Consider the following 21,505-nt stretch of genomic DNA (forward strand, 5'->3'; position numbering starts at 1 on the left):
TAGAGCAATTAAGGGCTTAAAAAGTTATACTTGGATCACCAGCACATCAATACTTGATAACCGTTCCCTTTTGTCACATCATTTATTTACTGATCCAAGACATATTACCTCAAAGATGAAGTCATCCCTTTTTACAGCCCTAATTATTAATTTTCTGCTCTATGTATGACCCTCAAAAAATAGAATAAATTAAAGGAAACATAATATATGGGCATTTTCAGCTAAGATGTCACTAAATAATAAAATGATGGATTTCAAAAGTCCTTGACAGGGTTCAGTGGTAAACAACAAGCCCTGCTCTTCCCTGGACTACGAGAAAAGAAGGAAAGGGAGAAAAGAAATAACATGCCGGTAAAAGAAAGTCTGCATGGATAGCTTCAAGCACTTCCAAGATCATAAACCTCTTTTCTGACAGTCCAAAAAGCTGATAAGATAGGGTATTGCCAATGCATTCCAGAGTGCAGAGACAAGACTAATAACCAACTTCACAATATCAAGATGGAACGAATAATCCATTATGCATTTATATAACAGTTTTTTTTTGCCTTTTCAAAAAGAAAACATGGATTTATAATGTCCCATAGAAGAAACACCACAGAGAAATCCTTCAAGTAACAATCTTTTCCGAAAGAGACAGACTTGTGTCAGAGTCAGACCTGACAAGGGGAAATTCTCCTCTGAATTGGGGAGAATTGGTGAAGAATTGAGAGGGTAGGAGGGAAGAACAGAGAGAAAGTGAGGGAGAATTCGAGAGAGAGAGAGAGAGAGAGTGTTTAGGTGGAAGAAGATTGATCAATTGTATTCAAAGATGATCAAATGGAACAGGATCAGTTAACTTTTATACTGATCCTTGGCTTAGAAAAGGCGCCAAATGGCTGCCCCAAATTCAAACATTACACATTGAGATAAGGCTATAACTGCCCTAACAGTATTTTCCCACCTTTATAACCGTAGGCACACGACAATTCCACCCCATCCCCCCCTTAATACATTTCTTGGCCTCAAGAAATTCAGAGCAACCCTACCACCTTTGGAAATTGGGAGAGTAGGACTAGGAGGTACTCCCAAGTATTGTTCTTTGGATGCAGATTGGACCAGCGTAGGAGAACTTGTGTCAATGGGGCTTCTTGCCTTTGGAAATTGGGAGAGTAGGACTAGGCTTGTTCAGGCTGATCCTCTGAGTAGGGATACATGGAATACAGGATGTATCTAAGAGTCATCTAGTAGTTGTAGCTTGGAGGCAACCCTTCCCCATCTTTGCCACAATAGGATAAGGACCATAAAACTTGGGGCTTAGCTTAGAAGTTTGTCCTAGTGCTAGAGTCTTCAGATGGGCATGCCTCAGTTTCAAGTAAATCTTGTCTCCCACTGCGAATTCCCTTTCACTCATCTTCCGACTCGCGAACTGTTTTGTCCTATTTTGAGCATTGGCCAATTCCTTTTGCAGCAGCTTTAGCATAGCCTGCCTTTGATGTAGATATGAGTCTACTGCAGCCACTGTAGTTGGTCCCAAAATAGTGGGTAGTAACGGTGGTTTATACCCGTAAAGGGCCTCAAATGTGATCATCTTGATGGAACTATGGTGGCAAGAGTTGTAACACCACTAGGTTAGGGATAACCATCTATGCCATCCTTTAGGGTGTAGGAAACGAAGGCAACGCAAGTAAGTTTCCAAACATTGATTAACTCTCTATCTAGCCATCTGTTTCTAGATGATAGGCTGAAGACATATGTAGTTTTGTTCTCAAACACCTCAATAACTCCTTCCATAACAGGTTAGTGAATACCTTGTCTCGGTATGATACGATGGATTGGGGTACTCCATGAAGCTTCACCACTTGATCAAGAAAAATCCGAGATACCTCTTGTGCTGTGAAAGGGTGTGAGACCTATGAAGTGGGCAAATTTGACGATTTGGTGAGTCTAACCATTACCACCAATATACAATCCTTCCCTTCCGACCTTGGTAATCCTTCTATAAAATCCATTAATGCGCTAGCCCCCACTTGCTTTGGGGTGGCTAGTGGTTGCAGTAGCCTAGGAGTGGCAACTATCTCATGTTTACACCTTTGACATGAATCACATTGCATGACATACTCCATCACCCATTTCTTCAACTTTGGACAGTGAAATAGTTGCTTCACTTGGTGATAAGTGTTTTGTATGCCCAAGCGGCCTCCTAGGGGGGATTAATGCAAGGATTGGAGAATTTTACCCTTAACTTGCTCATTGTCATCAATTACCAATCTTCCTTGGTATTGCATTAAGCTGTTGGTCAGTGTGAATTCCAGTCTACTATCGGGGTCTATGATGAGCTGTTCCATTAGTTTCTTAAGATCAATCATCCTTTTCGTACCTAGCAATGATCTCTTGATACCAATCCGAAGTGACCAAGGTGATTGATGCCATGATTCCCTCCTCCACACACCTAGATAATGCGTTAGCAGCCTTGTTCTCCTTCCTCTTTCGGTATTGGATCACATAGTGTAATCCCATAAGTTTTATCATCCCCTTCTTTTGTAGATGAGTGTGCAATCTTTACTGCAATAGGAACTTTAGACTCTCGTGGTCGGTTTTGATGATGAATTGAGCCCCTTCTAGGTAATGCCTCCACTTATCTACCGCAATCAATATTGCTAATAACTCCTTATCGTAAATACTCAAACCTTGGTGTCAGGGGGCCAAGGCTTGGCTGATGAATGCTAGTGGTCTATCTTCTTGTGTGAGTACTACCCCCACCCCAGAGCTACTTGCATCTGTCTCTAATATGAATGGTTTAGTGAAGTTCGACAAGCCAAGAGTAGGCATTTCACTCATTGCCCTTTTAAGCCGTTCAAAAGCCTCTTTTGCCTTATCACTCCAATTTAATCCCTCCTTTAGTAAATTTGTAAGGGGTTTGCTAATAACTCCGTAGTCCCTCACAAATCGTCGGTAATATCCTGTCAATCCCAAGGAACACCCCCCCTCCCCCAAAATCCTTCGCACTGGTTGGTCTTGGCCACACAGTCATAGCAGCCACTTTCTGCGAATCAAAATGCTCGTGGTGAGTAGTGAGGGCTGTTTTAGAATGTCATTTAGGTTCATCCGAATCTGGTGGTAGCAAAACCGTAGGTCCAATTTAGTGAAGATGGTGGCATCTTTCAATTCATCTAATAAATCTTCTATGATAGGTATAGGGAATTTTTTTTGGACAATGTGGGTATTAAGTTGATGGTAGTCAACACAAAAACGCCAACTACTATCTTTTTTCTTGACAAGAAGTATTGGTGAGGCATCGGGGCTTTGGCTGGGCCTAATGATGGACTTTTGGAGCATGTCCTTTATCACCTTTTTAATCTCAGCCTTTTGTTTGGGAGAGTATCGATAAACCCTTATGTTAATAGGCTCGATGTTTGGTTTGAGGGGGGAGAGAATTGGGTTCCACAAACAGGTCCTCATATTCAACTAGAAGTTTATCAAGGGAATCAAGTTTGTGTACCTTCCATTGGGGTGGAGGGTGATTGTTGACAGTCAACATCAGTTCTACTTCCTGTTCTCGGCCATCCTCCATTTGCTCCACCGCATGAATAGAGAAGAGCTGAGCCACCTGAGCCCACTTGCTCTTGAGTATCTTTTAAAGCTTCCTCCCTGAAATCATCTTGCACACCCCTATCTCAATACTACCGGTAGGAGTCATTCTCCTCCTTTCTTTTCCAAATGTCACCTCCATCTTATTAAAATCAAAGCTAATGGGGCTCATCCCCTTCCTCCAGTTTACCCCCAGTACTATGTCACAACCCTCAAGTTTAAACAACCTCAAGTCAACCTCAAATGCCTCCCCGTGCATTTTCCAACAGAACCCTACACAGTTTGATTTAGACATCACCTTATGGCCATTAGCCATTAGCACAGATAGCGGTTGGGTACTGGTGAGTTCACAATTGTTGTTGCCAAAATACAACAATTAAAATTTGTGATGTGGGGTCCACTCGAGCTCGATGCCAGGTGAAGTTAAGTTGCCGTAAGAGAGGTCGCCTCAAGGGAGTTTGCCGCAAGGATTTCGCTACTAGCCCTTTCGCCACAGGGTTCTGCCACTAACTCTCGCCATAAGATTCTATCACAAGACTTTGCCACTAGCTCTTGCCACAAGGCTTTGCTTTCGTCGCTTGCTTTGCCGCAAGGATTTGGCTTTGTCGCAAAGATTTGACCCTGTTGATGCTCGAAAAAATGGGTTAGAAGGCTCGCGGGAAGCTTCCCCACGAAGACCCTCCGATGCCAAAGTCAGACTGAAATCTCAATGTCTATTCACAAAAACAGTAAAGATGCATTCAAAATGTCTAAATTTTACCGAAGTTGGAAGTCTTGTTCACCGTCTTCTAGCTAGGTATTTATAGGGCGCGATTTTCAAGGGTACCTGGTGCTAACACGTGGCCTCTGCTGAATGGAGCTCTTGGCCTTCTCGAAAGGCGCACACTGTCGCAAAGCCTTTGGGTTTGCCGTAAGGTGCCACGAGGCCTTTGGCCTTGCCGCAATACCAGGCTGGCCGCAAGTCCCTCCTGGGAGGCGCACGTGGCTTGGGCTTGCCGCAAGGCTTACGCGACGAGCTTGAGGGGTCTAGGTAGGGTGCCGGAAACCGCAAGCTCGCGACACAGCATATTGCCACGAGCCCCCGCCCGTGGGGCTTGCGGCAATGCGCCACGAGCTCGTGGCACATCGCATTGCCACAAGCCCACACTGTTGGGGCTTGTGGCTCACTGCCGTGAGTTTGCCTAAAAAATCTTTTAATTTCTTCTTCCCATTTCTTTGGCACAACAACAGTTCAATTTTTTTGTCATACTCTCATCTAGGAAACTATGGATGCTTCCATAGTCAATTAGGACCATAAGTCAGCAATCCTGAGCTTTCCCTTCCACCTTAATGATCTTACTATTAGCCTATCCTCGTAGGGCATGTAGTGCAATCTCCACACTCATCTCCTTCAAGTTCAATCGGAATAATAGCTCCCTCCTCCCCTACCTCTACTTCTTCTTCTCTTTCTAGTAATAGTAACTGCCTCTAGCATTGGAGCCCCGGAGTATACCTGTCTCCACAACGAAAGCATAGGCATGCCTGTCTCCTTATTCCATGATCCTTCCATTAGTCATCGGGGCAGGGATGATGGCAATTGAATTGTTCCCCCCTTCCCCCCCCCCCCCCGCCTCCCCCCCCCCCCCCCTAGTCCTTGGTTATTTCTCCCTCCTCTATTAAATCCCTTTGCCTGCCATCTCTATTTCCCCATCAGAGCTTCGACAGATAACTCATGCAACCTCGCACTCTTGATAGCTTACTTGATAGTTTTAAGTTGTAACATCTTCACGGTGGGCCTTAGCTCCTTGCTCAAGCTGCTAATGAAGCTTGAAACGAAGTACCCTTTGTTAAGTGGGGATTCAAAATCAACATGAGTGACTTGAGCTCCTCAAACTTAAGTTGATATGATTGGACTGATCCTTCTTGTCGCAACTTATTGAACTCTTCCACAACATAAATCATATTACGATCTCTGAATTGCTCACATAGGTCCTCCACAAATTCAACCCAATGATAGCTCTCCTTAACTCCCACCCATCTTTGAAACCATGCATCTCTGACATCATTGAGATAAGTAGCAATGAGAGTAACCCGTTGCTGCTTAGGTACATTGTATACACTGAACATTCTCTCGCAACATCGCACTCACCACCTTGGGTTCTGATCGTCGAATAGGGGAATTTCTAACTTCAGCATTGGAAAGCCAGGTTAATTGTGAACAACCTAAGCTCTTTGCCTTCTCTCCACCGTGTTTTCCCCTACAATTGTCAGATTTGCCTCGAATTCCAAGGATCCTTCAGTCCCGTGGGCAATATTGTGCCCTGGTAAGATCGAATCTGATCTCTCCTGAGGAGGAAATTTAGGGGAGAGTCTTACTGGATTATGGCTTGTGAACATCCACATGAATTGATGCATTTGATCTCGCAGCTGATTGCTTTGTTTGCAACTCTCTTCATGCCATCGTTCCATCGTCCCACCAATCCTCCTTTCCACCACTGACTCCATTGTCGTCTCCATATTTTCCATATGGATTTGCATGTCAGTTCCGACTGCTTGTGACTTGTTGTAGTTGCGTCTCCATTTGTTTCATTCGCGTTTTGTCGACCATCGCGAGAAAGAATTGGATTTGGTCACCACTCGAGACCGTGTTCTGATACCAAATTGTCCAAGTTGGACCCGACAAAGGGAAATTCTCCTTTGAATTGGGGAGAATTGGTGAAGAATTGAGAGGGAAGGAGGGAGAATTCAAGAGAGAGAGAGAGAGAGAGAGAGTTTAGGTGGGAGAAGATTGATCAATTGTATTCAAAGATGATCAAATGGAGCGGGATCAGTTAACTTTTATACTGATCCTTGGCTTGAAAAAGGTGCCAAACGTCTGCCCCAAATTCAAACATTAAACATTGAGATAAGGCTATAACTGCCCTAACAGTATTTTTCAGCCTTTATAACCGTAGGCACATGACAACTTGCTGTAAGAAAGTACTCAATGCAGAAAAGAGAATGGCTGGACAACAAACTCCAAGGACCAAGCAACAGATATGCAGAAAATAATTAGTCAGTTCCTATTACAAAAATGACTCCAAGAACCAACTAATTCAATTGTTTATTTATCCAACAGATATGTATCAACATCTACAGAAGAGAATGATTCAGATATATTACCTTTGTAGGCCCAGAAGCATTTCCTTTATAAACTTCCTTACTGATTGAGTGCTCCAATATTTTCTTTGCCCAATTTGGAGGGTCTTTCTCCAGAGCATTATAGACACACTTCCTTATTCGGGTTCCCACATTTGTGGGCAACTTTCTAACAGGTTCCAGCAACAGTGCCCACTCAGGAATATTACAATCACCCATAGAAATGTTATTGCAGGGACTAGTTTCATCAGATCCCACATCATCCATGCTCAGCATATCATTCTCTCTGCTCAGACCACCAAAAATTTTCTTCATAGACTGTGCAAGCAACTGAAGAAAAACAATGTTAGCACATCACCACTAGTATACTAAAGAAGAGATTCATAGGTTGTAAGATAAATAAATGAATATTGAAAGGGGATTCATAGGTTGTATAAATCATTACTCTCCAAAATGAGTAGTATAGAACACAGGACACAGAAATTTTTATGCAAAAGGTAACAACTCCATACAGCCGTAACAGAAAAGTGTTAACAAGGGTACACGAAGGAATGAACTTAAAAGGAGCATTTGAGATGCTTCATATGAGAAAAAAAAAAAAACACGAGAGCATGGTTGAAACCAGAATGGCATATAAAACCTTTTTAGGAACTAGAAGACACTTAAAAATAATACTGGAATGTTGGGAGACAACTACTAGATATAAAAAACTGCAAAGTCCAAAAATGTATAACATATACTAAAAAAAATTATTTAGATCTTTAACTTTAAAAAACTATATTTTCTGCAAAATATTCATCTTATGGGTGATTTCCAAGCCAATCATGGGAGACACGCAAGTTTTTTGACATAACTAAGTTGGGATTCAACATTGGTATCATCAACAACAACAATCACAACCCTTAATCCCATTGGGTGGGGATTTGACAATTAGTATCATTCAAGAATTTTTCTTCACTACAGTTATATTTCATACATAGTTGTGTTTCCATATTGTACAAGTTGGTTTCATAATATCAACTGAGTGATGGAACACAACCATATCAATTATCTTCATTCACATCCATCTTATGGAACTCCTCTATATGAAGATGGTGTTGGAACTTTATCTTATTATTCCCTTACTAGAATGTTGTGTTGAGAAGGGCATCTAATGTAAAATTTTGCCACATTGTTCTTTTGCATGGATTGTATTGGCAATGTGACTTTTAGAAGTGAATTGATATTATGAATGTCATGCCAAAAAACCCTAACTTGGTTAGGATAAGGTGCAATTGATGATGATGATGAGAATATTGTGGCATACAAGTAGGATAAGGTACAAAAGAATGTATGCATATTTCATATCTCCTAAATGAGGCATACAAGTATATACTTGTATCCTACTGTAATGAAAGGAAAGAATATATTCTAAAGATATATAAAACATTTAGGCTACATTTGGTATGGCCAGATGGAGGGAAAAGGAAAGAGAGAGAAATTCAATTCTATCGTTTGGTTGGTATGAAGGAATTGGAATGGCCCATTCAATAGGGAATGGTCATTCCATCAAAATGATGGAAAGCTCACCCATTCCACATAATGGGTGACACAATTACTTTTTTACCCTCACAATATTCATTTACTTGCAAGATATACAAGATACATAGCTGCCATAGTATAAAATGTATAGTTGCCTAATCTAAAGATCATAATTCTCTTAACACATACAAATTAAGCAATTCAAGAATTTGGTTAAAAACAACTTCCACAAAGCTTGTTTAACAAGTCTGATCTGCATCTAAAAAGTACAAACCCTCAATAACTGAGACTTAAAAATCAAGTACTGCTTTCTGAAATGACAAAAGTTACCCTTGCCAATTGTGAATGTGCAGACTCAAGTCTAATTGAAACTACTTTGTGCAAATAATACAAAGGTTATGTCTAAAGATTGTATGGTGCTTCTTAGAAAATCAAACAGCCCCTCAGTTAATATTCGACAGCAATTATGAACTCATAATTTAGTCCAAGAACAAAATCTGAAGTGGGAGTTCAGCCACTGGAGATGAACCATTACAACTCCATCTTTTTCTTGCTGCAACTTCAAGTCAATAGCAGCAAAGCCACAATATTAGTACTTCCAGAGTCAACAGCCAAAGAATTGCTGAAACCATATGCCCAAATGCACTAAAATAGAGGGAAAATAGAACATTTAATTCTGAGATAATTTATTTATTCATTTTTTTGTGGGATGGAAAGGTAGGAATAGAAATACCTTACATTCACAATAAGTGCAGATACATGTCATACATAACCAACTGAACCATCTACGAGCTCAAAATCAAATTCAAGAGCACACGTCAATGGCTTGTTATCATGCACAGATAAATATCAGTAAGGCCAACCATCACCTCTAGTTTGCAGTCAACTTTAATGTCAATGGAATCAAATAATAAGTAACAGGGACTGGATTCCATTGTCTAAGAAAATCCATCTTTCTACAACAAGCATCTTTTTATAGCTAGAATGTTCAAAATTTCTGTAACCTCTATTAAGATTATCAAACGGCAAAACAGCAAAATTTTCAATCTTACCAGAGCATCAGCTTCCATCCCAGCCACACCAGTGAGTGAGCCACAGAGCATCCCGCCATCACCTTGTAAACAACGAAATATTTTGCCACTGGGCAAGCCAACATTTCCATCCATGGATAAAAAGGCCAAAATGTACCTCCGAGCCAATTCTGGCCAGGTCAGTTCATTAATGGGAAGCAAATTCAGCTTGGTTGTCCTTGTGGCAGCCAACCAATCCATATCTTTCTTTCTGCCTCGTTTTGGCCTGGACTCTCCAGCATCAAAATTTGGGCCCATCACTGCAGCCACATTGGACTGCAGCTGACCAATTAGAACTTCCAACATTGAGCAATGAGCCTTGATTAAAGACATACCAGTGCACCTGCTATAAACAAATGACTCCCTTCTGACATCAGTCATTTCCTTCATCACTTCTGTCTGTATTTCGATGAATGCAGGCTGACTATCCTTGGTAACTGCCAGACCAGATTCAATGTTTGATGAGAAGACATGCGGACTTGAACCATCAGTTGTAGGGGAAGTTATACGATGAGTTTCTTGACTATTAGCCCCAAATTTCTGAATCCAGTTAGGGCCATCAAACCACGGAGAAACAAGTTCCTCTTCAAGTTCTTCAGGTGACAAAGGGCCTTCTAAACCCAGAATTTCACTGAAGCGCCACAGGAACTCCCACACCTGGGTAGATTAATGAAAATATAAGAAGACCTCAAACTGGCATTAGAATTCCAAACCTGATACCTGAAATAGCTGGCTTATAATCAAGATGCTTTAAATGAATACATACCTGGATGACATCACCCACAATCTCGGGCGGGAGCTTTGAGAAGATAGGCTTCCCCGGTGGACGGGAAGGACTTGCCATCATACAGTCTTCAACCATCCCTTCCCTTCTGCAGCCTCCAGATAAATCATCTAATACTTTCTTATCCTTTTCCCCAACTACATCCTGTGTCTTTCTAGTTATGAACCCATTTGCCACTGTTATAGATGAAGAATAGTAACTTCTTTCCTTCAAACGTACATACTGTTGGCAGGCATCAATGCCAGGAAGCTGTTCTATAATTTCCTGCACAAAATCAACATCTAATCCAAACCTATCCTGATCTAGCCATTTCAGCAGTTCTTCAAAAACAGCCTCAAGTCCTAGACCTCCATGGCTACCAGATGGAATTTTGATGGAGCGTGATGAACCAACAAATCTAGCCAAGGAGGTGCATCTATCCTTTTCACTATTATGGTCAAAGATAATTGAGGTTTTTCCATTTTCAACATGATCACAGAGCAAATTAAGAGTGCCTCCCTTCATATAGGCATGACGGCAAGCATCAATGAATTTTTTGGATACCATTGACCATGCTGAAGATGATGTTGACCCTTCAACAGAAAACTCAGCAATTTCACTTCCCGTGACTGAAATGTCAGGTAAAATATTCCCGAATTCTTCCCAGATCAGACCTGCCTCAAGTTGCGAGCAATTTGATGCATGAACACTAAAAGACTTTTCAGATGAACTGCCAAGGCATGATAAAATATCATCTTCCATAGGTGGAGAAGCATTTGAAAGAAGCATCTGAACATTGCAATACTCTTCATAATCCATACCAGCACAAGTCATGTAGTCTTGTTCTTTGTTTTCATGAACAGATTGACCAAGATTGGATTCAAAGAGAACAGTTGATCCACTCGGAATTGGAAATGTAGAGCATGGGCACCTTCTGACACGAAAAATAGGTCCAGAATCACCACCATCCGCTACTTCACAAACAAATAGGGACCCAGTAATTTTATCATGCCAACAGGATCTATAGCCTACGGGCCAGATCTGGTTGACATTATGATAAGCTGATCTCATATCCACTTCCCCCAAACAAAGCACAAAGAAATCTTCATATTGAACTGGAAGTCCATCCTGAAAGGAAAAATAGATATAATGCATAAAGAGACCATAATAGACCTATATATAAATGCAAATAAAAAAGCTCATACCCATGCAGCAACTGGGGGGGGGCGGGGTTGAACTGACCACTTTACACAAAAAGATTTAAACAACCAGTCTACTTACATTAAATTGCTGAGGCCCAGGGCCACCACTTTCTTCAGATGATGTTCCCATGACTTCTATGTTATCTTCAAATTTACTTGAACAGCCTGTAGTATGAAACCCGGATGAGAAATCCTCATGCAATCCAATTGAAGTTTCTCTACTGTCATTGACACCATCAAGCATTGAAAATGTTGCAGATTTTCTTCTTTTCGCTAAAGGCAACCTTTCATCAGACATTAACCCAAGGTGACAGGCAACTTCAGGTATTGAATTGAATATCTTCCCATCGGGAGCACGGTAAACAGCATGCCCTTCATCACTGCCTATGGATGTTTTGAATTCTACACACCAGCCTTCTTCCAAAACACCATGCCTTTCAGATATGAATTCTTTAAGTGCCTGCAAGTACATCCCACTTGGATGCTGAGAAGCTTGTCCTGTGGCTGTATGATTACCACACCTATGCTTTCCTAAAAGGGAGCTTACCTCCTCGAAAGTTCTACCAACAGAATATGCGTGACGCAATATATCTTCAAAGCTCAATTTTAAGGCTTTTTGAAATCCAAATCCACTGACCAAACTAAATGAGTTCAAACATGTTGACTGGTCACCAAACCAATTGCAACCAAAAGAACTATCTCCTGAAGCATGCTTTCTAGAATCAAAAACAGAAACATAACACTTATGAATCAATAGCATTCCAAGAAAGTAAATCAACCAATTAAAAGAAATGAATAATCAGCATAAATCAAACTGACAGAAAAAAGGGTGAAAATAATTCAACCTTCAGAAGATAAGCAGTAGCTTACCTGTACCTTAATCACAAGCAAATTAGGACAGAAAAAAAGGTACAGTAGCCACCCAATATATTTGCGGCTTCTTCCCATATCTTTTCTATATTTCACAAACCTGAAGCTTCATTTTTCTTGAACTGACAGTAACTCAAAAAAACATAATCAGCGGCCAGTGTTATGCACATCATTCATTCATCTACACTTGCTGACAGCTCTCGGGAATGATTAATTCCAAAATTAGATTGATTGATTCTAGTTTCCTAAACAGAAGATGTATCTTTTAGATTGCTGTATATTTATGTTATTGTAATCTTTCCAATAGGAGTTGTATTGTATATTCTGTACAAGGTTTCCAAAGAAATAACTTCCTTATTCAGCAAGGAAGTCTGTATATATTGTAATCGGCCCATTCTAAAGAATAAGAACGATTGAATCCTTTATTTCCAAGTCTCTTTCTTGACATGGTATCAGAGCCACAAGAGTTTAGTCACTGATTTCTTCGTGACTTTTGTGGTTTTATTTTCCTCCTTCATTCAATCTTCTTCTTCTTCACCCGACATCATGTCTTCTACCCAACACGACAGAAGTTCCGTTTATTGGAACTAATAGTGGAAACTTAGGAGGAGAATTGCAGAATCTTCAAGTAGCTTACCGATTGAACGGAAAAAACTACTTGAAGTGGTCACAATTAATCCGGACCTTTGTAAAGGGAGAGGGAAAACTCAGCCATCTGTTAGGAACCGGTCCCAAGGAAGGAGATCCAGCATTTGCAGCGTGGGATGAGGAAGACTCCCTTGTGATGTCCTGGCTTTGGAACTCCATGATTCCAAAAATCAGTGATACAGTAATGTTCTTGACATCAGCCATGGATATTTGGGATGTAATAAACCTCACCTATTCCAAGGTTTGTGATGCGGCCCAGATATATGAGATAAAGACTAAGGTGGTAGCGACCAAACAGGGAACGAAAGCCATAACAGAGTATGCAAATCTATTGCAAACTCTATGGCAAGAGCTGGATCACTACCAGTGTTTGAAGATGAAGTGTAGTAAGGATATTGCACTTCATAAACAATTTGTAGAGAAGGAGAGAACATATGATTTTCTGACTGGCCTTAATGTGGAATTTAACGCGGTGAAAGTGCAAATTCTAAGCAAGGTGGAATTGCCTTCCCTAAATGAGGTGATTTCTCTAGTACGTGCAAAAAAGGGGAGAAGATGAGTGATGTTGTGTCACGAACCTAGGATTCATAATAGGCTTAGGAGGTAATTGGGGAAGTTAGATCGGAAGAGATAGGGGGAAAGTTAGGGAAGAACAGAACAAAGAGGGAAAGAACGAGAGTAATTAGAGAGAAATTAGAGGGAGATTGAGAGAATTCAACAGAGGGTAATGATAGATTTCAATTATCAATTCAAAGATGATTCTTCCCCTACAACAGTGGCTTATTTATAGCCTCACAGCCATTGCACCCATGTGCAATACAACCACCCATGTGCAATACAATTGTAATCCTAACAATTATTATATCTTTATTACAATATTGCCCTCTACTGCCCTAGGAACATGACAATTCCCCCTGCCTTGAAACATTTCTTGTCCCCAAGAAATGTCAAACCTCCACAGCTTCTAGTATGCTTTTTCCTTCTCTTCCACAGCTTGGATGGAGAAGTTTTGAAAAACCTTTATATGCATAACAAATTTGCAGTGGTTCTCATGTCCTTGAATATTTCATCAACCTTCGCGACGATATCCTCAAACGCCTTAACATGCAGCAATGTAGAAGTGTCAAATCTAGGAGTTGCTGCAACAATTCTGGTTGTAGCAAGAATGAACAGAGCAGTAGGAGCTTTGTTCTCCCCCGCAAAACTCTTGGCTTCCTTAGCCCTTTTCCTTAGCTGAAATCTCGTTAGGAATTTATTTCCTGAAGCCATGCTCTCTTGCATTTCCAAAATAGTATTTTGCTTTATCGGTACAAAACACTGTAACCCTCCTTGAGAGTTGGCATTGTCCAACTTATGCAAAACCTCATTTCCGACCATATAGCTTGAATCAATTATTTTCTGTACCTGTCCTTCAATTACAAGCTGTCCCCATACTTCCTTATCAAATCCACACACCTTCACAATATTAGAAGATATCCCAGCTAAGGACATACCTCCAAACATCCCATTTCCAGCAATAGTAAGGGACTGAAATTTCCTTGCCCTTGCTATCCGAACATACTGGTTGCATAGAGAGTGACGAGAACGTCCCACAGGTTCCTCAATGCCTGAAACTAGGCCTCCATCACAACCTTCATCCCAAACATGATTTATTATTGGGTTATCTAATGAGACAATAACCCTGGCTGGAATACCAGTTGCAAGGAAGCTATCTTCGTAGCAGTTCCCTTTCCCAATCTGATTTATAGCTTGTTTTTCAACCGATTCATCAGCCTCCTGCCCTTGAAAAACGTGATTCACACTAATCTTTTTATCCAATCTTCTTTCATCTTTGGAATCCTGAGTTTCCATTGACTTGTTCGCTTCATTTACAGTGCCAACTCCCTTAATATTGGCTGAAGTTTGCGTCGGAATCTCGGGATTACATACAAACAATTCAGCAACTCCTCCTTCCTTGTGTTTGCTGGAGTTTCCCTCTATATGAACTTCTCTTTCAACAATTTCAGATTGTTCTTTTGCCTTTGCTGCCCTATTAATCTGTTCATCATAGATTCCCTTTGGATAATGCCATTCACCACCAATATCATCACTAATGTTGCATTCCTCCATGATAATTCTGCTGGAACCAATATACTTCTTCCACTGCACATTGAAAATAGGTAGTGAATCCTCTTCTCGACTTCTTGCTTTCTCCTTCGGCTACTCCATTTTAAGGAAGTCTTCTTTGTTAAAACTTCCATGATAATCCTTAAAGAATTCTGCAGGGAAGCTATAATGATACTTCTTAGTAAGTATCATTGCAAACTCCTGCAATTGTTCGTGTAGCATCCGGCCGAATTCCTTGCTCGATTCATGTACCACACTTCTTGTTCCCTTCTCCAATTAGTTGATCCCCTTCTCCTGTTTCTTATTGTTTCCCACTAAAATTGCAGCCTTCTTTTGCTGTCATTGAGGCTCCAATTGCCTAATGCATGCATTGCTTTCCATGGCTGATTTTTCACAAACCGTATACTTCGACATCCAACGTTTTTGCTGTGCAAATACTTCCGGACTTGATTGAATTCTGTTGTACAAATACTTTCAGACTTGATTGAATCGGTTCGGCCTCCAAATTCAGCTCACGAAATCCTTGAGATCTAGATCTGCTTTGCCTCCAAATCCGATTCAATTCCGATTAACTGAATCGATGATGGACCTCAATTAATTAGATCGGCTCTGCCTCAATTCACCCTTCTTGCCCAATCACCAACTAATGGTTGGAGGAATCCCCCCCCCCCCCCCCCCCCCAAGCACTCTTCGAGTTCACCTTTCAAATCCATCTCTCTTCACCCTTCGATGGACTTCGGTCACCTCAAAACTTCCACTACAGTTCACCTTCTGAGTCAGAATTCCCAACCGATCAAAGCGACAGCATCAGCAATGCACCTAATTGAATTTGCGCTCGCCTTCCCCATAATCGTTTCTCACCATTTGGGATAGGACTTGCTTGCTTGGGCTCGCCTCACCCAATCACTTCTTTGAAATGCCTCTGGACCAACAACTCGTTGATGTTCAACAACGGTGTAGGAACTTGCTTCTCGTCGTCAACTTCCTAATTTGCGTCAATTGTTGAAGGCTCACCTTAGTTCCAGCGAAGAAACGATCGACTTGCCACCGGTCACCCACAACGAACGTTCCTATGTTCACATCACCTCCAACTTGTTACTTGAATTCACAGGAATGATGCACAACTTCTTGTGATATAATTGGCTACCAAATCTGTCGAAATTGCTTTGCCCATCCACTTCGGCCAAGAATTTCTGCAATTCGCAGCGAAGCATCACCCCTTGCTTCGCCTTCCAAGTTCGCCTAATTTGTCGAATTCACGACCAAAATCATTGGCCTATTCCTCCAGTCTCTACGAGTCTCCTCTACACCAGCTTCACTAATTCACCTTTATCACCCTCTAGGATCAGGTTGGATTCACTGTTCGTACTCACCTAACAAAACCGAGGCCTACGGAAATTGTCGAGCTCTTAAACTTGTTTGAATCTCCTAAAAGCATCGCTTAACCGGTTCCGCCCCTAGCTATCTTGCTCTACCTGTCCTAACGTGTTGCTGAGATCGTGAGAATTACCTTTGGAACCATTCGTCTTTGATTCCGAACAGAGTTACCAACACTCTTAGCCAAGAGTCACTCTTCCGTGCGTCGGAATCAAATTCCCAGACTCAACTGCATCATAGCATCGTCGGAATTTAATCAACAAAGAAAATCGCCGAGGAACGTTGCTCTGATACCATTTGTCATGAACGTAGGGTTCATAACAGGTTTAGGAGGTAATTGGGGAAGTTAAATCAGAAGAGATAGGGGGAAGTTAGGGAAGAACAGAATAGAGAGGGAAAGAATGAGAGTGATTAGAGAGAAATTGGAGGAAGATTGAGAGAATTCAACAGAGGGAAATGATAGATTTCAATTATCAATTCAAAGATGATTCTTCTCCTACAGTAGTGGCTTATTTATAGCCTCACAGCCATTGCACCCATGTGCAATACAACCACCCATGTGCAATACAACTGTAATCCTAACAAGTATTATATCTTTATTACAATATTGCCTTCTACTGCCCTAGGAACATGACATGCTGGAATCTACACCAGTAAACAGCTCTACCCTTCTGATCTTGAAGGCTCACAATCAGAATAGAGGACCACCCAAAGAAGAGAAGAAGGCTATGGATAGAGAGTCTCTATGGTGTACCTTCTACAAAAACCCTAGGCACACCATAGAGAGGTGCTGGAAACTGCATGGAAGGCCACCCAAAGGAGGACCACCAGCAAGGAATCAAGGACAGGGGCAAGTACATATGGCCAACAGTTATCAATAGCTTGCACCTGAGTCAAAAAATCAAGATCAAGGAGAAGCTCTTGAACCTTACAAGGCGGAAATTGAAAGGCTAAAAGGTCTTTTGGGGTCCCTTGACAAGAAGACCAAGAAGGGTAATTGCTCTCTTGCCCTCACAGGTACTCATTCCTATTCTTTTTCCTTACATGCTTCAGAAATCGTGAACCACAAGTCTTGGGTATTAGACTCAAGGGCCTCAGACCATATGACCTCTTTTTCTCAATTCTTCATCAACTATAATCCTTGTCCAAGCTCTAGAAAGATTAAAACGGCAAATGGTTCTCTAATCACCATTACCAGGCCAAGGAGATGTTCTTCTTAATAAACATCTCACTCTCAGAAATGTCCTACATGTTCCTAAATTGTGTACTAACCTCCTATCTATCCAGAAACTCATTGAGGACACTAATTGCAATGTCATTTTTCATTTAAATGTTTGTGAGTTGCAAGAACAGGGCATGAAGAGAATGATTAGGCTTGCTAGGGCTAGAGATGGTCTCTATCATCTTGAAGAACCGAGTAGGCAGGACAACAGGAAGAACCATTCTCTCGTGTCATACTTAGCTTATTCTAATAAAGAACAAGTATGGTTACATCATCACCGGCTTGGTCATCCCTCCTTCTTAACTCTTAGGGTGATGTTAGGAATTTCAATTGCGTTGTGTGTGAGTTTGCAAAGCACAAAAGGGTGTCTTTTCCTCTATCAAATAAAAGAGTTGATCTTCCTTTTTCTTTAATATATAGTGATGTTTGGGGGCCATCAAGTGTTCCCAACATTTCTAGGGCACGGTAGTTTGTTATCTTTGTAGATGATTGCACTAGAACAGTGTGGCTATACTTATTAAAATCAAAGTCAAAAGTCAGCACTACATTGCCTGTATACTACAACATGATTAGGAATCAATTTGGGGTAAAAATAAAACGTTTTAAGTCTAATAACATTGGAGATTTTTTCAACTAATCGCTCTCTGATTTCTTTCAACATAAGGGTGTTATTCATGAGTCTTCCTGCCCTTACACCCCCCAACAGAATGGGATAGCCAAGAGGTAGAATGGTCATCTTCTAGCCGTTATTAAAGCTCTTCTGTTTCACCACAATGTTCCTAAAAGCTATTGGGGGGAAGAAGCTTTGACAACCACCTTTCTTATCAATAGACTACCCTTAAAATCTCTTGAATCCCAAAGTCCAATTCAGCTGCTAACCAAACATTTCCCTAATTTCCATGTGACTAGCAATTGGAATCCCAAAGTGTTCAAATGTGTAGCCCATGTTCACGTTCCTATAGTCAATAGAGGAAAATTAGATCCTCGAGCACTGAAATGTGTGTTCATTGGATACTCTCCTACTCAAAAATGGTACCGTTGCTATCATCCTCCTTCGAAGAGACATTTTGTGTTAGCAGATGTGACTTTCTGAAAAATGAGCCTTATTTTAAACACCCCAATACTCAAGAAAATGACCTACCTGATAGGAATCATTTCTCTATTCCTCTTATTCCTGGTCTATCAATCCCTTCGGTATCATCTTCTGTTCCAAAGGATATGCTAGGCATGACACCAAAGAAACCTATTTCTAAGACTCCTCGACCATAGCAGGTGTATTCAAGAAGGGCTTGCAAGGCTTGAATCTAACCCTATGCAAGCCCCAGCATCCTCAAACAGCCCTGGTCCTACCACAGACAGCAATGAGAATTCAACCAACTCTTCTAAATCTTCACCAGGTAATTCTGTTACTTCTTTATTACCTGCTGATAACCCCACTGAATCTATTGAACCTATATCTAATAATGATCTTGATTGGCCTATTGCTATTAGGAAGGAAACTAGAACCTGTACACTAAGCATCCCCTACACTTATTTCTCTCATATTCTAAACTGTCACCCAACCACAGGCCTTCCTTACCAATCTCCACACAATTCCAATACCCAAAACTTTTTCTAAAGCAATAGGGGATAGGAATTGGAAAGATGCCATGGAGATTGAGATGGCAGCCCTAGAGAAGAACCAAAGGAGGAAACTTGTGCAATTACCTAAAGGAAAACATCCGATGGATTGTAAGTGGGTGTATACAGTAAAGTATAAATCTGATGGGTCATTGGACAGGTATAAAGCAAGATTGGTGGCCAAGGGGTATACCCAAGTATACGGGGTAGACTACTCAGATACTATTGCACCAGTTGCAAAATTAAATAGAGTAAGAGTCCTCCTATCTTTAGCTGCTAATCTTGGTTGGTCATTGCAACAATTCGATGAAAAAAATGCATTTTTGCATGGAGACCTAGAAGAGAAAGTATACATAGAATTACCACCAGGATACAGCCCCATAACACAAGAAAAAGTAGTCTGCAAGTTAAAGAAGGCACTGTATGGACTAAAATAGTCCCCCAGGGCCTGGTTTGGTCGATTTACAAGTGTAATGGTTGGTATGAAGTATAGGCAAAGTCAAGGGGATCATACCCTATTCATTAAACACTCGGCCACAGGGGGAGTAACAATGCTCATAGTCTATGTTGATGATATTGTTGTCATCGGCAATGATGAGGAAGGGATGAGTAAGTTGAAGGAGTGTTTGATTAGGGAATTTGAGATTAAGGACTTGGGAAGACTGAAATATTTGTTGGAGATAGAAGTGGCTCATTTAAAAGAGAGAATTTCTATCTCACAGCAAAAATATATATTATATCTCCTCAAAGATATCGGCATGCTTGGATGCAAGCCTTATTGAACCAAATCATAAGTTAGGAGAGGCCTTAGAAGATGATATGGTTGACAAAGGGTTTGTTAGAGTAATCGCACAACACTATTGATTTTCTCAACTCAACTAGCTCTCTCTCTCTCAAGAACACACTGATAATGGAAACACATATAAGAGAGAAACAAACAGACATACACACACCAAGAACACACAAAAATTATCCTGGTTCGGTCTAGAAAACAAGACCTACATCCAGACTGCTAGGCACCTCAATAATCCACTATCTTGAAATACTAATGGGATGATTACAACAAGATCAGAATCCCCTCCCGCCCATATACACTGAAAGCTATAAGGATACTAGAGAATACAAACTACAAACTAGCCACTCTCTACCTCTCGCACTCAATCCCAAAACACAAGATAGAAATAGGAAGCTATACTTCACAGATATAGGCGCACTAAAAACTCTATCTCTACTCCTATCCCACGACCCCTATTTATAAGCTATAGGGGTGCAGAGTACAAGAAGGAAAATAACTACCGAACTAACTGACTGCCCAACTGATTGAACTAACCCAAGTGGACAGCTGCCCCTTCTAGAAACAAACCTTCTAGAAGAGAGATTAATTCTAACACCCAAACAGAAAAGACTCATGCAGCAATATATAAAAAACATGTTTACATTTAATCTAATCTACTACAAATGTCACAACAGGGTCATATCAACGACTGGTTGGCAAGCTAATCTACTTGGCTCATACTCAGCCAGACATAACTTATGTTTGGGAGTAATTAGCCAATTCATGCACAACCCATGGGAGATTCATTTAAGGGTAGTAGATAGGATCCTCCACTACTTGAAGGGAAACCCCGAATAGGGTATTTTATTCCAAAAGAAGAATCCATGACTCTTGAAGCTTACACAGACGCAAACTATGTGGGATCTATGGTGGACAGGAGGTCAACATCAGGCTATTGCACCTTTTTGGGAGGCAATTTGGTAATATGGAAAAGCAAAAAACAAAATGAGGTTGCTCGGTCAAGTGCAGAGGCTGAATTTAGATCCATGGCCCTAGGGATATGTGAACTGCTATGGCTGAAATTGTTGCTAGATTATCTCAAGATTAAGTGGACAGCACCTATAAAGTTGTATTGTGATAATAAGTTAGCAATCAGCATTGCCCATAACCCAATTCAACATGATAGAACAAAACATGTTGAAGTGAACATACACTTTATAAAGGAAAATTTGGATAGTGGATTGATCTGCACTCCTTATATCTCTTCAAATGATCAGCTAGGGGATGTACTAACTAAACATGCTGATCTCTTCAAATGATCAGCAATGTTTCCAAAGAATAAGAACGATTGAATCCTTTATTTCCAAGTCTCTTACTTGACAACACTAGATATTGAAAAATGAATTCTTGTTTGGAGTTAGTGATAGGTTAAATAAGTAGTTTTGTATGCGGTTTTCATTAGTTGATAGGCGGGTGGCTTTCTTGTAATAATTAATTATTAATGGAGGGCAAAACCGGTAATATCATAACCGGCCCTAGGGTAGGGGGGGCTGAGGGATAGAGAACCGCATATTCTTTTATGATTTCACGAGAGCCTTGAGAGTGAGAAAGCTGTGAGTTATAGTCTTGTACACTTGTGGGAAGGCT

General features: G+C 40.9%; 2 protein-coding genes across 2 annotated transcripts in view; both read right to left on the reverse strand.

Annotated features, from left to right (window-relative positions):
- LOC127803965 (uncharacterized) overlaps window positions 1-1,659 on the reverse strand; it is a 106,840-nt gene extending 105,181 nt beyond the window's left edge. The window contains exon 1 of the mRNA XM_052340646.1: window positions 1,655-1,659. The gene's annotated coding sequence lies outside the window, so the exon portion shown is untranslated. The remainder of the gene's footprint in view (window positions 1-1,654) is intronic.
- LOC127803642 (methyl-CpG-binding domain-containing protein 9) overlaps window positions 1-21,505 on the reverse strand; it is a 40,908-nt gene that overhangs the window by 8,291 nt on the left and 11,112 nt on the right. The window contains exons 2-6 of the mRNA XM_052340040.1: window positions 11,788-11,956; window positions 11,320-11,700; window positions 10,042-11,166; window positions 9,258-9,932; window positions 6,709-7,014 (exon numbers count right to left, since the gene is read on the reverse strand). Of these exons, the coding sequence (XP_052196000.1) occupies window positions 6,709-7,014; window positions 9,258-9,932; window positions 10,042-11,166; window positions 11,320-11,700; window positions 11,788-11,956 (2,656 nt within the window). The remainder of the gene's footprint in view (window positions 1-6,708; window positions 7,015-9,257; window positions 9,933-10,041; window positions 11,167-11,319; window positions 11,701-11,787; window positions 11,957-21,505) is intronic.

This window comes from Diospyros lotus, chromosome 6 (genome assembly GCF_014633365.1).
Source record: "Diospyros lotus cultivar Yz01 chromosome 6, ASM1463336v1, whole genome shotgun sequence".
NCBI classification, from domain to species: domain Eukaryota; kingdom Viridiplantae; phylum Streptophyta; class Magnoliopsida; order Ericales; family Ebenaceae; genus Diospyros; species Diospyros lotus.